At 37.5% G+C, this 22466-nt stretch overlaps 2 protein-coding genes across 2 annotated transcripts; one reads left to right on the top strand and one right to left on the bottom strand.

Moving 5' to 3' along the window:
* Positions 1-4067: 4067 nt before the first annotated feature.
* Positions 4068-22211, bottom strand: LOC117336494 (ATP-sensitive inward rectifier potassium channel 1-like). Its single transcript, XM_033897077.1, has 2 exons — positions 21922-22211; positions 4068-5695 (listed from the first exon to the last, which is right to left on the bottom strand). The coding sequence occupies exon 2, from the start codon at positions 5690-5692 to the stop codon at positions 4439-4441; it is 1254 nt and encodes a 417-aa protein (XP_033752968.1). The 5' UTR covers positions 5693-5695; positions 21922-22211; the 3' UTR covers positions 4068-4438.
* On the top strand, positions 11967-14021 carry LOC117315845. The gene has a single exon (XM_033870281.1). The coding sequence runs from the start codon at positions 11967-11969 to the stop codon at positions 14019-14021; it is 2055 nt and encodes a 684-aa protein (XP_033726172.1).
* Positions 22212-22466: the final 255 nt, after the last annotated feature.

The raw sequence follows: 22466 nt of genomic DNA, 5'->3' as shown, positions 1-22466 counted from the left end.
ATACGTGATTAAATGTATGTATTGTACCAGCTACCAGTTTACATTGTCTCATTAATTTGTATTATCTCATTATCATGTCATTGTTTCATGTTGTACTTGGTGAAAAAGATCAGTTTTATGTTTGAAGATTACATTGCATGCGACCTAATTAATTTGTCTTCCATTGAACAGACTCCAAAATCGATCTAAGGGAAGCAACTCCTGATATCGCACGGGTTTCTATTGACTGATGAATGCCGCCTTGTATTGCCAGAACTACATTGTTTGTATTCTGTCTATCAGGTGATAAACAAATTCAATTCATAGTTTAATATTATATTGATTTATCACACCCATCGAAAATGTAAGACAAGTACAATATGCAGTCCCCATTGATCGAGTTTCATCAACACTCACGTAACGAAAGGAAAATCCTTAACTTATCTTTTGTTTTTCATAGAAAAAAATAAAGTAAATTGAAATAACAGTCTAGCTGAAACTTAAGCCCGAGTTTCCTCTATCCCTGACACCAGACTTGGACATTCTGACAGTAATATATATATATATGTCAAAATATCCTAGTCTGGTGTCGGGGCAAGAGGAAACTCGGGCTAAGATTTTCCTTACTCCAATAATGCTTTCCTGAGGGAATTTTAAGTTAGATAATTTTAGAAGGAATACTGATAAAACTGTGGTCCGCAAAATGACAGTGTAACACGTAAGCTTACTCCCTGTCGTAACGTTTGGTTGTCCTGATCTGTTAGGGAGAGGTTTTCTGTGGGGAACAGGTAGTGTAATTCCTAGGGATGAATGTTTGAGTTTCAAGAATCCTCAATGGATGTGTTTATAAACTTTAAAACGTTTGAGTGAGACTTTGATATACAATTCAACAAAAACTGAATGGACATCCACTTGCTGAGATAATAGTATGCATTTGTGTACATGTACGTGGGGGTACCGTCAATAATGATAACGATAACATTATACCAATCTCTATGATAATAACAACATTCCATTACATGTACCTAAGACAATAGGGACATTAAAAAACTACCCTTTGAAATCCATATGTACATACGTTAGAACCGGCCCCAGCTTCATCAACGGTCCTTAAATTAAATAAATTCTTAGCTTTATTTATTTTATGAACACATTCGATTTAATGATGTATTTATTGATGTAATTTATTTTTTGGGGAAATTTAAAGAAAGATGTACTCTTAACTCCGATAATGTTTCCTGTGGACAAATATAGTTCAAGGAATTACCCAAAGTTAAGGAAAGTTGAAGAAACTGAATTCAGGTATCGACGATAAAATATTTGGAAATTATCTATAGCTCATCATCTGTTGGTCAGTGTCGCATGATGCTTTAATTTGCATGTTTACTTACTTATTATAATATATATATATATAGTCGAACTCGTCGAGGACTTACTATGAGGACCACGTGACCCGATTTAACTCTAACAAGTAGCCCCGGAGAAAAAATACCCATGGTCGGGCAGGTGACCCCATACTTTTTCAGCTGTAAAGGCTCAATATAAAATGTGACATTTTACACTTACAATATTTATGATTGGTTAATATCGATTTGTATGAGTTAAATAATAATTTACTCTTTAAAAGGAAGGGTTTATTTGATGTTTTTGTAACATTTAAATTATATTTTATGTCGTTCAATAAAACGGTCATGTTCAATAAAATATTCCTGTTTTATTGGGGTTGTTTTTCACCATTGTACTATTGCATAGCTCACAGCTGGGTCGTCGAGTGCTAACCATAAAATCATGAATAAAACATGCCTTTATCCTGTAAAATAATATTTCAATAACATTTCAGACAAAACATGCGCATATATTGCTATAGGCAATGCATGTTTTTTTTTATTTATTTTTTTATTTTTTTTTATTGCAAATCAAAATATATTTGAAATATAATAATACTGACGCATTTTGAAATATAATAAGGAACATTTAGCATGCATGCATACATATATAAAAATAAACATTTGTATATATTGATATTTTAACATTCTTTAATCTTTTGAGATATTATTGCAACGCTAACAAATCTTTTCAAAGAAAGTTTTATATGAAATCGACAGCATCTTAATACAAGGTTTCGAGAGATGCAGGGGCCGCGGTGGCCGAGTGGTTAAGGTGTCCCGACACTTTATCACTAGCCCTCCACCTCTGGGTTGCGAGTTCGATACCTACGTGGGGCAGTTGCCAGGTACTGACCGTAGGCCGGTGGTTTTCTCCGGGTACTCCGGCTTTCCTCCACCTCTAAACCTGGCACGTCCTTAAATGACCCTGGCTGTTAATAGGACGTTAAACAAAAACAAACCAAACAAACCAATTCGAGAGATGCAGGTTGATGAAGACTACGGGGAAGTTTTATGGTACAGCATTTATGACCTTTTTTTTGCGATATGAAATCAGAGGTGTCCGATGCTTAGTGATATGCCTAGTGGTTCTGTTGTCACCAAACTATAGTTCTCATATTGAGATTGTGACTTACCTACATTTGACCTAGATTTGTATGGCGGGTGTCGCCGTGACCTAGATTTGTATGGCGGGTGTCGTCGTGACCTAGATTTGTATAGCGGGTGTCGCCGTGACCTAAATTTGTATGGCGGGTGTCGCCGTGACCTAAATTTGTATGGCGGGTGTCGCCGTGACCTAAATTTGTATGGCGGGTGTCGTCGTGACCTAGATTTGTATGGCAGGTGTCGTCGATGAAGCAGAGGACGCTTTCTGTTCATGTGTACCTGGTCTTATTCTCCTTTTCCCCCTCTACTAGGAGTCCATGCAAATATTTTTGTTGATACTTAACCATCGTTTATTCGATTTTGAGTTTGAATCATGGTTTCGTTATTATGTCTTTATTCCGTGTTGTTTTTATTAACCTCTCGAGAACCATACGTAATCTACATCGGAACACAAAGTAATGCCAATTAAAGTGTCTCCGTTATGTTGAATATCAAATTTGGTTGATAGTCAAACCATGATGTACATAATGTAGGTGTCAAATTACCCCCTTTTAGGCCCCACAGCTCCACTTATAGTCAACCAGTCTTCACGTTCTTAAATAATGATAAAATAGATTGAAACATTATGGAGCCAAATCTAGAGTTGGGTGAAAGGTTATCTGCGAAAATTTGATATTGCAATTGTTCTGGTTGCATGTGCTTTGTTCAAATTTGTTCAAATGAAAGGTCATGAGGTAATATTTCCTCCAAATGACGTAAAACTCTATTTTAGAAATGTCAACTAACCCAATGCATTATTTACATAACGCCCTCGTCTCATTAGCTAGGTCTGACGCCGTGTACTAAGACAGAGTTTCCATGATCATTCGGAAAAGTCGTTAAATAAAACGCTGACATTTTAACAGCAGACGGATACTTTTGTTCTTTACACAGTGAACATCGGATCCTATATATCCGACAAAAACATACTTAGAAACCTAAATCACGATCTTAAAAGATCATCCGTCTTGAGGAATTAATGCTGAGTGTATCAATTTGCATAATTATAGCAAATTGGTGGTGTAATGATCTAATCAGCTTATGTCAGAAGAACATACAGCCACTACTCATGTTGATAGTGAATCGTAATGATTTCGGCAAACTCCGCCAACGCTCGGAATCGAATTTCATAGTTTGAAATCGACCCTTGGTCAGATCTGAATAGCATTATCAATCGATACCGATGTTAACGTAAATCATGACTCATTCAGAATAATCTGGTATATGTTTTACTGATAGTTGGCCGGTGGAACCAGACAGATTTGGCAGAGTTTTCCTCAATTGAACATTATATGTAACAGCTAGAGAGCCGCCTTGTTATAGAGTGACCATGGATGTTTCCACATGAACTGTATCCTATAAGTGACATCTGATAGGGTACGGATTGATAGAATGACTGCATAACTCGCACAAATTTTGAATTACACTCAACCAAGCGCCATTTCCTTAATTGTTGATTTTACGCCATGAAGCGTTAGCATATATCTTTTTGATATAAGTGAATTAGCATATTTTTCATTAAATATATTGATAAAAAGTTTAAAAATTCACAAATCAAATTTTCCTAAGGACTTTTATTAATTGATCAATACATTAATTAACTTCCTATCATTCCATTTCGGAGTAATTACAACAGTTGCAATCCTTTAGTTGAACAATTTTGCGTCAGATATGTAAATATTCATAAGATATTTCAACTCTATGATTCTAAAGTATCCAAATATCACTTTATGAATGTTAATAGTCTAAAACTTATTTGCAAACTTTTAATTTTTGTGTATTTCATGAATGATAACAATTACACGACAAATACAATTGGAACATAAAAAATAATCGTTATTTAATCTGACGAAATACAGATCACATGATAATTGGAAGACTTTAATTGTCGGAGCACCATCAAAATGTGTAATGACGTGTTCAATACGTCATCTACTAGCCATAACGGACGCCCTCTTGCGGGTATTCATATCAGGCGTTGAATGGCAGAATGCACTGTTATCTGAACTGTTAAACTTAACTCCAAGCTTGTTAATATTTTCCACTGGTGTGGTTTGGTCATAAGCATCGTTATCCGCACTTTGGAATCGAACCTCAAATTCATCGGCACTAAGTGGTTGTTGGCTATGTTTGGAATCTTTCGGACATTCTTTCGGAACCGGAAGTCCAGCGTCTATCATTTTCTTCAAATCGCATGCGCTACACACTGGAGTAGTTAGAGCGTGCGTCTTGTGAAAATTTGCAAAATTTAATATGTAAGCACCTGATTTATTAACTTTTGTGCCTAACGTATCGAACCTGTGACCCCAGAGGATGTCCCAGGGAAGGTAAGACGTTTGGGCCTGGAACGGCATACTGGTAGCAGCCACCGTCCCGTCAAGAATTATAACAAGCTCACAATTATAACGTTTCAGATCTTCACGAGACATAGTCCACAAAGGAGACCGCTCGTCGATCACATGAACAAGCTGTGTCGGCCACGCGAGGAAAATCTGCAGACTGCTATCCTCTCCTTTGAATGTCATTGGGTGGTATTTCACTGGGTAACTCTTCCCTGATTTCGCAGCCATTTTCTGGAAGAAATAACCTTTTACTTGAACGTTTAGTATAAAAGACTTTCTCATGTCGCCGACTCTTATAACCAGTTTCATCTGACCGTCCTCCTCTACTATACACGCTACAGTACTGAACAATATTGTTCTTGCCCTCTTCTTTGCTCTTCTGATCTTGGCAACTACGAGACCGGCCAAAGCCGCTTGTAATCCAGCACCCACGATTGATTGTATAAAGATCCCAATGTACACAACGGGACATTCTTCCGTGACGGACCTCGATCCGTACCCAATAGTCGTCTGGGTTTCAATCGAAAAAAGAAACGTAGATGCGAATGATTTTACGTCAGTGATACACGGATTCCAGTCGTTAGTTGAATAATTTATAAAATCTCCATGCAGATGACACACCAGCCAATAGTATAATGCGAACAGTAACCACGTGATAGTAAATCCACCAATGAAAATAACTACATTCCAGCTCCATTTGATTTCAATCATGTTGGTGAAGAAATCCGTGAAGAAGTGGATTCGCTTGCCACTTATTCCAACCCCTTTAATATTCGTCACACCTGAAGTGCTCACCAGCCTGATGGGATTGGAGTCCGTGACACCACCTGTCGATGCCATCTCCTGTAAAACATCCAGAATACACATTTCATATTAGACAACATATCAAAACTATACAAGGGTCAGACAATTCTACTCTTTGTCGTTCATAGTAGCGTATACCACTGTGCGGCTCTTGGAAGGTCGCCCAGTATGGCCGACCAGAAAGACAGCCCAGTAAGGATGCCCACTAAATGCGCCCAGAAAGACCGCCCAGTAAGGCCGCCTAGAAAGAATGCCCACTAAGTGCGCCCAGAAAGACCGCCCAGTAAGGCCGCCTAGAAAGAATGCCCTCTAAGTGCGCCCAGAAAGACCGCCCAATAAGGCCGCCTAGAAAGGATGCCCACTAAATGCGCCCAGAAAGACCGCCCAGTAAGGCCACCTAGAAAGAATGCCCACTAAGTGCGCCCAGAAAGACCGCCCAGTAAGGCCGCCTAGAAAGAATGCCCACTAAGTGCGCCCAGAAAGACCGCCCAGTAAGGCCGCCTAGAAAGGATGCCCACTAAGTGCGCCCAGAAAGACCGCCCAGTGAGGCCGCCTAGAAAGAATGCCCACTAAGTGCGCCCAGAAAGACCGCCCAGTAAGGCCGCCTAGAAAGAATGCCCACTAAGTGCGCCCAGAAAGACCGCCCAGTAAGGCCGCCTAGAAAGAATGCCCACTAAGTGCGCCCAGAAAGACCGCCCAGTAAGGCCGCCCATTCCACGAACAAATGTCCTCCAAATTATGTTCGAGTATATCGGGCTGTCTTCCTGGGGCTGAGACCAGGGCTCCCCAACCGTGAAAATGTTTGTACCGTTAAAAAAGACCCACCCCTTCCAATATCTGTTCATATGGATAACAATGACATTCTTAGACTCCCTGGTAAACCGACGTTTAACACGAACATGTCTATTAGTACAATGCTTGCATGAATTAATTGTGATCATAAATCGTTAAATAACAACGCAAAGAATAAATCAAAACAAAATATTAGACTACGGTATTATTTACAAGATCAAGTAATAAGATCATATTTGTCCTCAAACGCTTAAAAAAAACCACTTGAAAATAATATATTGGTTTCCCTAATTATTTCTATATTGATATTTAGATATGAAATTTGACAACATATTATCATCATCATTTCATATAATGAAGATGTCTGTCACAGCATTACAATGAAAACATAAATCCTTACTGTTTGGTCTCCTGTAAGACAAATTATTAGACCCGTATATACATTAACAACGTGAATATTCTTGGCTAGTGGTAAAGACAATGAATGTACCTAGTTGCTGTTTAATTAATCAATCTATCGATTTTCACAATATCCAAGATCAGCCTTGAATTTTTAATGTATTTGACTACTTATGGATACTGCTACCATAAACAAAAACAAATGTCTTGTCAAGGGAAGGTATCCAGTTAATATTGACCGATAAGCAAACAATGCCCTGTATAAAATATGTATGAATCATATTGATGTATATATATCCTGATGTTGATTTTTCTTACTTGTGTATTGTTTATGTTAGAATAAAAGATGGTTTTAAGACAATTTATGACTGTTAATGTTGCGTGTGTGCAAATTCATTGAAGCGAGACAAATTGTCAACACCTGCCGAGATAAGCGGTAAGCGCGTACGATAAAGGACACGCGACAAAATGCCAAGATAGACATTCAGTAAACATCAAAACATGATATAAAAAGAATATTCTTCATCATATACACAATCTCACAATCAGTTTAAAAGAACAACAACTTACCTTATCTAATGGTAAAATACACAATTCCAATTTGAAACGCTACTGACAATGAAAATGTGTCTTTTGATGAAAATACACATGTTAAAAGACTATCTATATATTGACATTGATCAACGTGCACACATATGATTCCCTTTTGGCTATAGAGCGGGAACAACCGATCGATGGTTTTATGTTTGGGTATCCCTCTATCCCGACAATAGCCCGATCATTAACTAGCACAGCGGTGCCCGATATCCACATTGATTGTGGATGCTCACAGTTCGAGACCTGTCACGTCTGATACTAGACATTCCGCGTTAATTCTGTAGCGATTGAACTATAATATAACCTTTGTTTCTATCCAAACAGTCGTGGTGGACTCGCGCGGTGAGGATCCCTTTAAAAATATAGAAACTGCATTATTTATGGCGTATCTATACCGAGACAGTCCGTTGAAGTTTGCACGCCGCTGCTATATCAAAGATTTTACCGTAGAGATTGTAAAGAAGACACATAGATAAATGAAACATTTCAGGATGAATTTATTGATATTTACAGTATATGCTGAATTAAGAATAAACTATTTGCGTCTTGCTATAGGATTCGGAAGTAATGTACGGGGCCAAATGTGGGGAAATCCAGATGGGGAGTTTTCCGTTTCATCGACAACAACAGCCAGATAGACACATGGCATATCAAGGGTAATCCATGTACTCAACATTGAATGCTGGGTTAATCGTCCAATGAACAGCCAGGGTCATTTTGAGGCGGATGCTCCTTGTAGTAGTTGGTGACTAACTTACTGAGCAATTTACAGGAGACCCGTTGCATGCCATCCATAGCATTTAGAGTAAAGTGTCTTGCCCAAGGACACAACCACGACAGCACAGACCGGCCCGTTTCTCAGCTTCCCGAGAAATACACTGTACAACCCGACACGGGGAGCGAGAGTTGAACCATGCGCATCGAATCTTCACCTGACGTTACGTGTCCGGCGCTCTAGCCGACTGAGCTATAGCGGTCCCATGAGTCAACAATCTGCCCAATGAGTCTGTAATGCTCACCCGCTACTGATCCCCATTATGGGACTTTAAAGTTGGTACTAGGCCATTTAAGTGGATACTAAGCTGATTCCCACTATATTCAAATATATATGATTTGACTAAGTTCATTACTTGGTTTGTTTTTGGCTAGGTCCTATGAGCAGCCAAATTATCGGGTCTCTGGGCCTTTTAGTTATTGAGTAGAAGATTTAATTAATGTACGCTTGGCCCATATGGCCTTGACTTTATTGATGCAAAACCTACTTTTCCATATTGATACTTAACTTTTGTTTGAATCCCTTGCGAAGTTCTGGAGTAAAAGTCATTTGAACATCGAAGCAAAGTGAACAGATCAATTCAGGAGATTACATACAAAAACTCTGGGAGCAGTTTTAAGCAGAATACATCAATACCTCACTACATAGCACCCTGTTATTGATAAAAAAAACTTTGACTCTTTTCACGGGTCAGCAATACAGGCTATACAGTATGGGTCGAAATTCACGCAATGCTACATAGATTACATAAATTGTCTAAACATTGCACCATCAACATTGGGAAAGGACACTTCCTTATGTTACATAACAACAATTTGATTGTCGTTGTCACGTGCATAGAAAAATGATTCCATTTCCCATAGATAGGGTGATGAAGAGTTTTTTCAAGGACACACTAGAACTGGATGGCACATGTGCGCATGCTTGTAATGACGTAACTTTTATTACGCCAGTCTTCATGCACATTCATTCATTCTTAATACTTGACCAGGAAGTTTAATTCAGCTGACTTTCGCAAGCAAGAAAATTCCAACTTCTCATTAGGTTTATTAGCCAGTAATCAGTTACCTTTTAACTGAGCCTGACCTCAGTAACCTGATACAGGCACTTAAATGCGATACCATATATGAGCCCATGTTAAAAGTACGCTAAATTATTAAGAAATGTTCCGAGGGTTACTGCAGTATCAACTCATACGCCTCAGGGTACTAGAACAGACGATTTACTATCTCAATCACGATCAACCTGTAACCTACTTGTCGCAGACACAAAAACATATAGCTGTTGATCAGGGGAAATGAAAATGATGTCTAAATGATGTAGCCAGGTCAGCATTTCATCGGCTTTAACATGTACATCCATAAGAATTCTCTTTGGAGAAAAAATACTTTACAGACACTGATTGCAGTGATATTTTCTCTTTCCCTTTTAAGGATTTAAATAACAGCATAAAAAATTAAATATCCAAAATTCAATGAGTAATATTGTGTATACTATAGATAATGTACAGTTAGCAAAGATGAGTTGGTTGATATAACATCATGCGAAAGATGTATATTTTTTATTACATTTTTACCAGTGAAATATCAAAAATTATTCATTCTGTAAAAGTGATATTTTTCACTAGTGAAAAATATCACTTTTGCTGATTTGACCAATCAAATTCATGATTAGAAAATACCAAAATAATTGACCAATCAGAAAGCCCGACATATATGTCAGCACCTGGACAGGGGGAACTACTGTTTTTGTTTACAAATTATCGCTGTAGGCCTTGTTAGCATACGGGGTAGGTTTTTCGTTAATAAAAAATGTAATAAACAGAATATCTAACAGTGTCTTCAGTAATACCAAATATATTTCACTCGTGGGGCTAATATTTTGATATTTTTCACGAGTGCTGCGCACGTTTTTCGTTAATAAAAAATGTAATAAACAGAATATCTAACAGTGTCTTCAGTAATACCAAATATATTTCACTCGTGGGGCTAATATTTTGATATTTTTCACGAGTGCTTAAAAAACAATAATGTTTCATGCAATAGAGAATTCCAGCCAAATGCTATGGCAAGACAAGTACCTTTTTTTTAAAAATTCTTTTTGATTTTGCATGAACATTCTGATTGTGTGGGTCAGGGCAGGGTTCTGTCCCCATTACTACATCCCAGCTAACATTTGGCATTTGGCAACTTTTCATTTTTCAGATAGGCAATTTCAATAAATGCCTAGAGATGAGCAGACAAGTTATGAACTAGCATAATACTTTACAGCAGACCAACAACTTCATCCAGAACTTAAAAATTGTACAGACAACAGCACAATCAACCTCTTGGACGTACATTACAGAGAATCCGGAAAATATACAAAAAGCTTCATTCTTTTTTCGTCAAGGGGATATACATATCTCTCATCTCTGTTTAGAGCTGTCCAAGAAAGGCACAATCATTATCATCCCACCCCTACCTCCTTATAACCTGTTCCAGAGCTTCTTGTATTGCCACATTTATGTCTCTCACGGGTGTCCGATACAGGATAGTTGTGATGTACTTTTGTATGTTTTTATCTCAACGGAGTCTGACAGAGGATAGCCGTGGTGTATCTGTGTTATTAGCACTAAACCATCAAATGGTTCCATGACTGAGTCATGATTCTAATGTAGAACCTCAATTGTAAAAGAAAACCAGAAGAATGTAACAAAGTTCAATATTTAATTAGGAGACGCATCCCGAATCAATCTTTCAGATCAGTAACCATTGATCGGTAATAAAATATAAGCTACGCGTATTATTAAAAATAGCCATCATCTAACCCTACTGTGACGCATATACTATGTCAACATTTCTAATAAACAGTACTTTACCTTCAAGCCAAAATAACTACTACAAATTCCCAGAAATACCACAAATTATCATTACACCGCACTGTGTAATCTTTTTATCGAAGTGTCCATTTCCCATAGATAAGTTGATGGAGAGATTGTTTCAAGGATGATACACTCGAACTGGGTGGTGCATGCCCGCGTACTTGTAATGACGTAAGTATTATCATGTTTGTGTTCAACACATCCATATATTCTTAATACTTTACAAGGAAGTTTCTTTCAGCCGACATCCGCAAACAAGAAAAACTTCTTATTAGGTTTTATTTAGCTTGTAGTCAATTTTATAAGTGATCCTGACCGCAGTTACCTGATGCAGACACTTAAGTGCGATACCATATAAGGACCCCTGGTTACTTATCTTACTTTCACATCCATATTAAGCAAAATACACTTAAAAAGTACACGAAAATCATATGAAATGTTCCGAGGGTATGCAATATCAGGTCATAAGCCTCAGGGTACTAGAACAGACGATTCAGTGTATCAATCAAGATCAAGCTGAAACCTTCTTGTCGCAGATCACTAAAACACCCAGCTGTTGGTCTAGGAGAGAGTTGAACATCATACCTAAAATATGTAGCCAGGTCAGTGTTTCCTCCGGTTTAAAATTCATACATATAAGAGTTCTCTTTAAGAGGATCTCTCTCTCTCTCTCTCTCTCTCTCTCTCTCTCTCTCTCTCTCTCCGTTTTGAGGATTTGAATAACAGTACAAACAATCTAAGTACATTGTATTTTAATGAGTAATATTGTCTATGGATAATTTACAGTTAGCTAAGGTGAGATTGTTAAGGTAACAACATCATGCGAAAGACGTTTATTTTATATTCTAACAGATAGATTAACTATATCCCGAAGAACCTAAACCATGATGAACTCCGCGGAGAGTGAGCGACTGTCTGTGCATCTGTCCTCGTACCTGGAGCGGCGGTTTACTGGGACGAAGGAAATTATAAACATCCACAGGAAGGCATTAGTCTTAAAGGAAAAATTGACCAGCACTGATTGTTTTGAAGAAATTGTCACTGGAAGTTATGGAGAAGGGTGTTTTCAAATTGGTTCAGACCTGGACGTTATGATGGTACACAAGAATGTAGCAGTGATATACCCTGATCAGTGTATTCCTCAACACCTGACACATAAAACCATCTTGTACATTAGAGAGGCAGACTGTCGCCCTGGCTATGTTCACTTAGAGATTGGTCAGCTTAAAGACCCATTAAACAAACCCTTTTCTAATTCACTAGTAAGAATCGGGAGTTCATTGTTTCTTTCCAGTGATATCTACAGAGAGGAATGGGTCACTTTTTTAAACTCTGAAACCACTGACGGATACTCGAGTCCAAAATGTGAATCCAATGGCCCCAGTAGTACGATTTTAGGAAGGAATTATTGTGACTTTGTTAATTGTTTTCCATGTAAGTGTTGGCCAAAGGAAGCAAATGAATGGGTTACACGTACACGTCTGTATGGATGGCCACATCAAACTTTGATAGACAAGATCGTCAACAGTGAATGCCATATTGTTCCAGTTGGAGATAAATGTTCGGAAGATACATTTTTGCAATGGAGAATCTCATTTGCAGCAGCAGAAAGATCTTTAGTTCATTCCTTCAGTCACAATCAAGTTAAAGTATACACACTGCTGAAGTATTTCTTAAAACAAATAAAAGAGACATTGAAAGAAACAATTGGTGATGCCGACATCCTGTGCTCCTACTTTTTAAAAACAATCATGTTTCATGCAATAGAGAATTCCAGTCAAATGCTCTGGCAAGAAAAAAACATTTTTTATTGTTTTTGGTTTTGTCTCAACATTCTGATTGTGTGGGTGAGGGCAGGGTTCTGTCCCCATTACTACATACCAGCTAACAACTTGTTCCAGAGGAAAGTACACGGACAGAATCAACAAATATTGCTGGACATTTTGGTCAAATACTGTCAGATGAACTGGATGTGCCTCTCGGTAGGAAAGTCTTCAATATGGGATGACCTATGTGACATCTCCAAACAAGCTCAGCTTGCACGCCCCAAAACGGTACAACAAATTATTATGGAACAGGACAGTGTGACTCTCACTGGTATGCTATTTACATTTTCCACTGCCGCAACTATAAAGAGAGCATTTTACTTGTTATCTAAATCAAAGTCGGATTTCGATGAAGTTTTCACATACCACAGTGTTACATACAGCCTCAGATGCCTCGCATCGGAACTGGTTTCTAAAGATCTGTATGAAAATGGGACTGCCCCAAGCAACAAGACAATGTACAAGAGACTGAGGAAATGCAAGTATTGGATGGTCCCCTGTGCTTTGATGGGAACGGAAGTGATGCATTTGGCAACATTTTATTTTCAGATAGGAAACTTCAACAAATGCCTAGAGATGAGTAGACAAGTAATGAAACTAGCCTCATACTTCAGAGGAGATCATCAACTTCATCCAGAACTACAAAAATTGTACAGACAACGGCACCATCAACTTCTGGGACGTACATTACAGAGAATCCGGAAAATATACAAAAGCTTAATTTTTTTTCGTCAAGGGGATATGCATATCTCTCATCTCTGTTTAGAGCTGTCCAAGAAAGGCGCACTCATTATCATCCCACCCCTACCATATGTCCTGTTTCTGAGCTTCTTGTGTTGCCATAAACTTGGAGACACCAGAGGTCGTGATGAAGCTTTTCGCTACCTGATACAGGTCCAGTATGATGAGGAACAGGGAGGACACAAGTACTGGATAGTTCACACACTCCTGGGGATCTGTTATCAAACACTCGGGGACTACCACAGGGCCATCAGGGCTTATTATGAGTCAGCACGATCAGGATTGTACCCACACAAATGGAATACTGCCATTGCCAGGATAGCGATAGTGTATCTGTGTATGTATGTGTCGAAGATGTCTGACAGAGGATAGACGTGGAGTATAAATGTTTGTATGCCATAGCTCTGAGAGAGGATATAGCTATGGTGTTCATGTATATGTTTATATGTTTCCCACAGAGGTGTGACAGAAATAGTTGTAGTGTAATACTTTTTGCATTGATTTGGTGTGATTCTATTGGCCGGATTTAAGTGGTCAGTTTGGCGCCAGGACTATTGTCTTAGAATAATGGGGTGACATCTGTGTAAAAGTCATCATTATCATTATCATCATTTCGTTATTACATCAACTTCACGACCATTTTATTATTATATCATCATTTCATCACTTTACATCAATTGTTATTACCATCATGACATTTCAACAAAACCTATCATTATGGATGTGAAAAAATACACATGCATATCCATACACACCCAATCCTACACATTTTACAGCATGACAGAATATATCAAAAATAAGTATAAAAGCAATGTGTGTTTATTACATGTAAATGGTTTAAAAAGTATTCATCTAGACTTCGAATAAGATTTTATACTTGATCACATGGACGGGTCAGTTTGTACCTCTCGATTTGATGATTTTGTAAACATTTCCTAATTGTTGAAACTATTCCATTATATTTCAAAACATCAGTGTCTATGACATATTTGTGATTCGTATCAGAATCCTTAATAAGTCGCCTATTTAAGAAAATGCCTTTTGTATCCCACTGTGGATAGAAAACTGATTTGCCACTAAATAGTTTAAATGTTATTTTGTCATTAATGTGTTTGCAAGAGTGACTTCCCTTTTAGTGTTTTCATATTAGTTAAGTTATAAGCCCGTAGAACATCTTTCCAGAAGATGTTATTACAATATTTTCTTTACATAACTTTATGCATTACCTCCAATATTAAACTGTCTCGGTCTACTTAAGTTCAGTTATTTCACCAGAAGAATTTGCCTTGAAACTGATTCAGCATCTAAATCCAATTTTTAAATCATCAATAAAGTTATAAATATTTAACCATCATTTTTTCACCAGGATGTGGTAGTGAAATACGTATATAATGAAACTGAGATCCATTAATGATTTCAGATGAACTTCCCGAATCGGAGTTAGATTTCTCCTGTTCTAAGTATTGATAATACTTTTTAATTTCATCTTGACCGTTTAGATTGAAACTTAAAAAAATCTCTTCGCCCCATTGTCGATTTAACTCGGGTAAAAATGATCTTGACTGTGTTTTGAATCCCAATCCAAACATTTTCTGTTTTATCATTATTTATTTTTAGACTAGATATATTTGAAAATATATATAGTTCATTTATTGATTTTCGCAAAGCCTGTTCAGCGTCATCTAATGTTAAATAAGTATCATCTCCATACTGGGAAAGTAAATCATAAGTATCATATACTCCAGTACCCGTTATGTTTTGTTATTTCTGATTCTTAAAAGGAAGAATTTCTGTATATGAAATACAGATATATTGCGCTATTGGATTACCCTTTTGATTATTGAAAAATGAAGATAGATCCCCCTCTTCATTTACTTTGTTAATAAATTTCGATGAAACGGCATCAAACGCTTTTTCGTGATCTACCATCAAAACCATGCCAGGAATATCATTTTCTTCTGTAAACTGAATAACATTATATAATAGTCTTGTTATTTCACCTATATATCTAACGGCAAAATATCCTGTCTGGTCTTTGCTAATAATTTTATCAAGAACAAATTTTATTCTGTTAGCTATTACCTCAGCTTCTATTTTATAAACAATATTTAATAAGGTTATCGGCCTCCAGTTCTTAATGAAGTGACGTGGTTTGTCCTTTTTGGGAATACAAGTAATTATGCCATGACACCGTGTAATTGATAATTCCCCTTTTATATACTCATAATTTTATGATTGAACTGTGACCTATATCAGAATATAGAACCAGGATACTATTCCAGTATATTATTCATATTTCAATATCAATGCATCTGAGAAGTGTAGTAAGAAAGGTTTTGTTTTTCAATTTAGGTAAGAAATACATTTACGACTAATATGTAAAAAGCTATCTCTTTGAAAGAAAACTAGCTCGTTATATCAATGACAGCTAAGAAGTAACTGTCAGAAAGTCCCTTTCATATAATTGTTACGCCATGCTATATGTCAATATAACTTTATCAAACCTAAACAATCTACGTATGTTATATATGTTTATAAGTGTAATGAGTTTGTGTTATATAGCTCTTTGCATTTGCTACAAAGCGTCTTGTGTTTAATGTTGTATTCATAAAAATATATATTTTGTGAATCGAACTCCGGGTTTGATGGTTAATGAACATACAACATCCCCGATAACAAATGTATTTCTGATAGTTCGAACATAGGATATCCATGCGGATAGTCTATGTATGTATGTCTCAAAGAGACCTGACAGAGGATAGCCGTGGTGTATCTGTGTATGTATGTCTCAAAGAGACATGACAGAGGATAGCCGTGGTGTATCTGTGTATGTATGTTTCACAGAGGTCTGACAGAGGATAGCCGTGGTGTATCTATGTATGTATATCTCAAAGAGACATGACAGAGGATAGTCGTGGTGTATCTATGTATGTATGTCTCACAGAGGTCTGACAGAGGATAGCTGTGGTTTATCTATGTATGTCTCACAGAGGTCTGACAGAGGATAGCTGTGGTGTATCTATGTATGTCTCACAGAGGTCTGACAGAGGATGGCTGTGGTGTATCTATGTATGTATGTCTCACAGAGGTCTGACAGAGGATAGCCGTGGTGTGTCTATGTATGAATGTCTCACAGAAGTCTGACAGAGGATAGCCGTGGTGTATTTGTGTCTGCTTGTCTCACAGAGGTCCGACAGGTGATAATAGCCTTTGTATATCTGTGTCTGCGTGTCTCACAGAGGTCCGACAGGTGATAATAGCCTTTGTGTATCTGTGTCTGCGTGTCTCACAGAGGTCCGACTGCTGATAATAGCCTTTGTGTATCTGTGTCTGCGTGTCTCACAGAGGTCTGACAGGTGATAATAGCCTTTGTGTATCTGTGTCTGCGTGTCTCACATAGGTCCGACAGGTGATAATAGCCTTTGTGTATCTGTGTCTGCGTGTCTCACAGCGGTCCGACAGGTGATAATAGCCTTTGTGTATCTGTGTCTGCGTTTCTCACAGAGGTCCGACAGGTGATAGTAGCCTTTGTGTATCTGTGTCTGCGTGTCTCACAGAGGTCCGACAGGTGATACTAGCCTTGTGTATCTGTGTCTGCGTGTCTCACAGAGGTCCGACTGCTGATAATAGCCTTTGTGTATCTGTGTCTGCGTGTCTCACACAGAGGTCCGACAGGTGATAATAGCCTTTGTGTATCTGTGTCTGCGTGTTTCACAGAGGTCCAAGAGGTGATAATAGCCTTTGTGTATCTGTGTCTGCGTGTCTCACAGAGGTCCGACAGGTGATAATAGCCTTTGTGTATCTGTGTCTATGTGTGCGTGAGAGAAAAAAAACCCACATAAGACTTATCTCTCTTGGAGCATTTTGTGGTATACTGGAGCGATCTCCCTTGTATAACTGAAGTAGATTTTAATATAATGGAGGGTGTCATATCACTTAATTATCTTTGTTCAATGGTTTTGTAATGTACATGAGGCCGAATGGGCCTGCATCGCCTAACCGGTGTTCACTTGTCTGATGACTTTTATTTAATTAAGATAACTTGATTTCAGTTAATCAGGAATCATTTTATCTTTTAAGAAATTCAACCTCGATCTGTCACCTTGAATCCAGTTCAAGACTTTTCTTTATGCAAACTTGCTGGATCCATCCCTGGAACTTACATATTATTTCAACCGGTTGACGGTGGGAATCAGAATTTATTTTCTCTCAGGATTTATTTTCTCTCTCTTTGGTATGATATACGCCAGTAAGTGGCACTACCGGTATTTGCACGTGTAAATGGGTTTATGTAAAACTTACTTGTCATTCAGGCAACACAGATAACAGCGAGCAAACGTGTTTTTCTTTCTTTTTCTATTAATGTGACGAATAGGTTAGGTGAAAAGTTTTTATGTTTGTGTGATGTGTGCAAAATGTGCTGTTTTGTGTCATTGTTTTTGATAATCATGATGTTTTTTAATAAATATATCAGTCAATGCCTATGCCGTTGTGAAAAAAAAAGTTGTTGTATTTGTGTTGTTTATCTGATTGGATTATTATAGAGATCAGCCACATATAATAATTCTAGGTCTTTCGATTGTGAAAAGTAGCCGTTTGAATGCTTTAACACATTTGACCCTATAACCTTGAATTCGGTCAAGGCCACTTCTTTCGTAAAATTCGTTTGGTTCATTTCATGAACCTACCAGCCAAATTTGATGGTTCTAGGCCTTTTTATTGGCTAGAATTCATTTGGATGCTTTAACAATTTGACATCTGTGACATTTGATATGGGTCAAGGTAGGTTTTTTCAAACATTGTCGAGCTTCATCGTAACAACCTTTAAGCCGAAGGTCAAGATAATTTCTTTTTGCAAGCTTTTTAAGATCTATCCCTGGAACCTATCAGCCAAATATCATGACTCTGTGCCCTTTGGTTAATGAGAAATTGTCGTTAAAATGGAAAAGTTGACGCCGGACAGACAACGGACACCGCACCAGGGCATAAGTTCATACGTTCACGAAACTCCATGAAACGAACCACTTGGTTATTCGGGCCAAGCAATAAAGAACACCGTCATGCTAACGAAATACAAGGAGGATAGGACCAGGTGTTCCGGAAGGGTAAGGGAAGTCCAGGTTAAGTCACATTCTTAAATAAGAAGTTAGGGTGTTGACAACGGAACCATATCAATAAGCACCGAACATGCCTCGCCTGACGTCATATCGCACAAGGAAATATAATATTTCTCAAGGAAATTACGATGTCGGCCATAAAGCTTACTTATCTACCGGAATCTCTCTAAAAATAGGACTATGACAAACGAACCACTAGGCATATGAATAAGTATCAAAAAGTCCCACTGATTATCACACAAGGCAGAGAATATTTCTTACCGAGAACATGATGTTATGTTATAAAAACTTTCCAATATATTGAAAACCTGGTCAGAAAAAAATGAAACCAAATTTTTTTGTCCCATAGGCATGGATACACATTTGGTAGACAATTAGTATCATCATTAACGTTAAGCAAGCAAAATATCATGGACACCTTGTTCTCCCGAACAAAATTGGTCGACAGTATTTGAAAGCAATGATAATCTATAAGCTTTCTTTCATATCTACCCTGCTGTAATGGTAGTGATTACACGTTTATTTTCAGTAACTTAATGATAGTGCTCATTATATTACAGATAGATCAATAGCACATTCCTCTAACGACCGTCTACTAATACACTAGAGCCTGATTAAAATGTACCGTAAAAAAAGGGGAAATGACTTTGATCACGGAATAAAGCATTGGAAATTCGATTTTAATGGAAATTGTTTTCTGTAGGATATATATTTTGTTTTGCTTTTTGCGGTTTACATCAAATATGGAATACTATCTCTTATATTTATCATTCTTGTTTGCCCGGAAGGGAGTGCTCCACATGTGTCATTATGTGGGAGGAAAGTGGAGTAAACGATAGTTTCCCCTACCTTTTACGTATTGTCATATTGGTTAAACGCAAGTGCGATACCAAAACGTCACCTGACCTCCTGACCGATTACAGGACTGTGGTCAGTTTGATTGCTGTAGGGTTCATCTATTGGCAAATCAGATTAAAGCGGTGTTCATAAGGGATATGAACAAATCAAGAGACAAACAAAAGTTTCTGTGATCGATAGAATACTTCCTGACAACAAGTGTTTCAAAGAGGACAAAAACGGGAAAAAAGCCTATGAAGAAGTTAAACATGTATTGAAACGAAATGCATATAAAAGGTCAAAATATACCTATCAAAGATAAAAAAAAAATGTACGGTTGAATTTGTTCATGTTAGTTTTGATATATCTGTCATGCCTCCTGGATTTCCTCATGTTTGGCCCTTAGCATTAACTATCAGTCCTTGACTTAATTAGTATAATTGAAAAAGATCCCTAGATGAAGATTGTCTTAATGTACATATATACTGAGGATATTCAAAGTTTGTTTACTTTAGGGGTGTAAAGTACTTACAACAGCCAATGTCATAAGGGCGGTTGTCAATGATACACTTTTAGAAGATAAACAAACCACAGCAATACCGAGCAGCTAGAAAAAGTTCAAGATTCCAAATGTTGCAATGGGGACAGAAATCTTTTTCAATGTCCCCTATATAGAGGTCATGGAAGAAAATCCCCGATTCTTCTACGAAAAACTTATAGTGAGATGCATACTTATTTTTGTCCAATGTTCCCTGGACAGATGGCAAAGAAGAAACCACCCCCGACCCGGGAAGGGGGCATCAAAAATGAGTCACGTCTTTCGACATGCAGTGGGATATTACAGACATATCTGGTATTCTTTCCCTGCCCGTGCGGGTTGAATATCCAAAGAGAATACGGAAGCGGATGTAAAGAATACAGGAATATACATATTGATATATTCAGCCTTAATTCTCAGACAATAGAATATTTACATGCAATATCAATGGAAAGTCCTACCAGAAGTAGTTACAAATCGTTTTGAGCGTGACGATTGTCACATGTAGTACTGAATATCCATGATTATTTTATGAATGACAGATAACGCAAATTATTTAAATTCATTAGTCCGATTTTGCATATTTATTGTTATTGACCTATTAAGAATATGGTTTAATAAATGGCCTAACAAGAGGATACAGATACAGAAATATCTAAAAGCACGTGAAAGAATTAACGCGTACGGTGGACACTCCCTTCCTCTTTAAAACCACATGCATTTGTTCTAAACTGTCACCTATTATCAACAATCTACCCTGAGTCCTAGATATTAAGCAGCTTTCACACAATGATACAACTTACCATGTGATCAGAGAGCTGCATTGCCTTGATGTCCCTCGTGTATAACAGGTAAGGTACCAACAAACGGGGAGTTTTGATAATAAGAGTATCCGCGTTCTGTCTTATTACAAGTATGTACCAAGCAGTGAATTAACTCGTTTCTGAGGTCATTATGTTAGGCGAAAATGTGGCCATTGACCTAGTTTGTGCATTATGCAACAGGGTAGTTTGAACGTGCAGTGTGATATCAAGTGTAACAGTTCCTGTTCATCTATGTCATTGACATAATTTTATAAGGTGTAATTGAAAACCTACACTTCAATTAGTGTTTCTCTTTAAAACACACAGACATGTATATATAATTACAGTTTGAGAGAATTCTATTAGAACCAAGTCTCATTATACATGCCCTTCTAAGCTGAAGAGTTACAACTGCTTTGAAATTCATCAATATATACATAAATAGCACACATAAATTTTTGTGAATGTATGAAGAAGTAGCCATTTTTAAATGCCTTAGACCGACGAAAACAACAATTTCTATAAACATATTCAGGTCACAAAAGCCGTTTAATACAACGCTGAAAAGATCCTTTGAACAGCTACAAATGTCCTCATATCGCTACTGGGACAGACCAAGCTCAAACCGATGGTTTGGTTGTTTGCTATTTTATCAGCAAGCTATGTGTAGGTAATGTATACGATATGGCCATATATAAAATTGCTAGGTGGTCACCTCTTGAGTTTTACGATTTTCATTTGCTCATGTTAAAATAGAAAGTATTTTGGGAAGGTAAAATACACCCAAAAGTATATACAATGTACATACAAAGACACACCGTCGTAAGTTTACTACATGCTCTTGAATACATGCAGTTACATGGACGTACTTTAGACACACACATACGATACCTTTATATCTGTTATGAATTTTTTCTGAACAAAATATATTGCATAATAAATGATTTGTGACTAAAGCAGAAATAAAAATATCTTACCGGTCTGTTACCTGTGAAACCACTGTTATCAGCAAATCTGTGTTCTGCTATGTAAGACGATACTCCAGCATGTTGTCCAACCTACGCCTGCTATACATGTTGTCCTCAGCCAGCTATCGATGACTGACCTTCACTTCATGCTTCTTAAACTTGAATACAGGTACAGTATTAAACCACCATAAATAAACCAAGCAGGACTCTCGGTGGTATTATGCAGACGTGAAAGCAAACATACCCGGTATCAGTGTGTACCTGTAAATCAAATCGTACTTAGGAATGTAAACAACCCAGGTTCTACCTCTGTTTGTGTGGCTTGCCACTAAATCTCTTTCCTTATACTTAAAGCAATGCTGTACATTTATCCTATGTTCTAATAAGGCGTGATTTAAAACTGTCGGCCATTTGAAGCGAAACCTAACGAATATTACTACCTTACAATGACCATTTACAACCAAATCATGATAACACCGAGTGAAAACACTTTGTCGAAACTACTATATGTTGATAACTGTCAATTATATTGTCTTTAAATTATTTCTATATCA

The sequence above is a fragment of the Pecten maximus genome, chromosome 1 (genome assembly GCF_902652985.1).
Source record: "Pecten maximus chromosome 1, xPecMax1.1, whole genome shotgun sequence".
In the NCBI taxonomy this organism is placed as follows: domain Eukaryota; kingdom Metazoa; phylum Mollusca; class Bivalvia; order Pectinida; family Pectinidae; genus Pecten; species Pecten maximus.
This window is presented reverse-complemented; position numbering and strand designations above follow the sequence as displayed.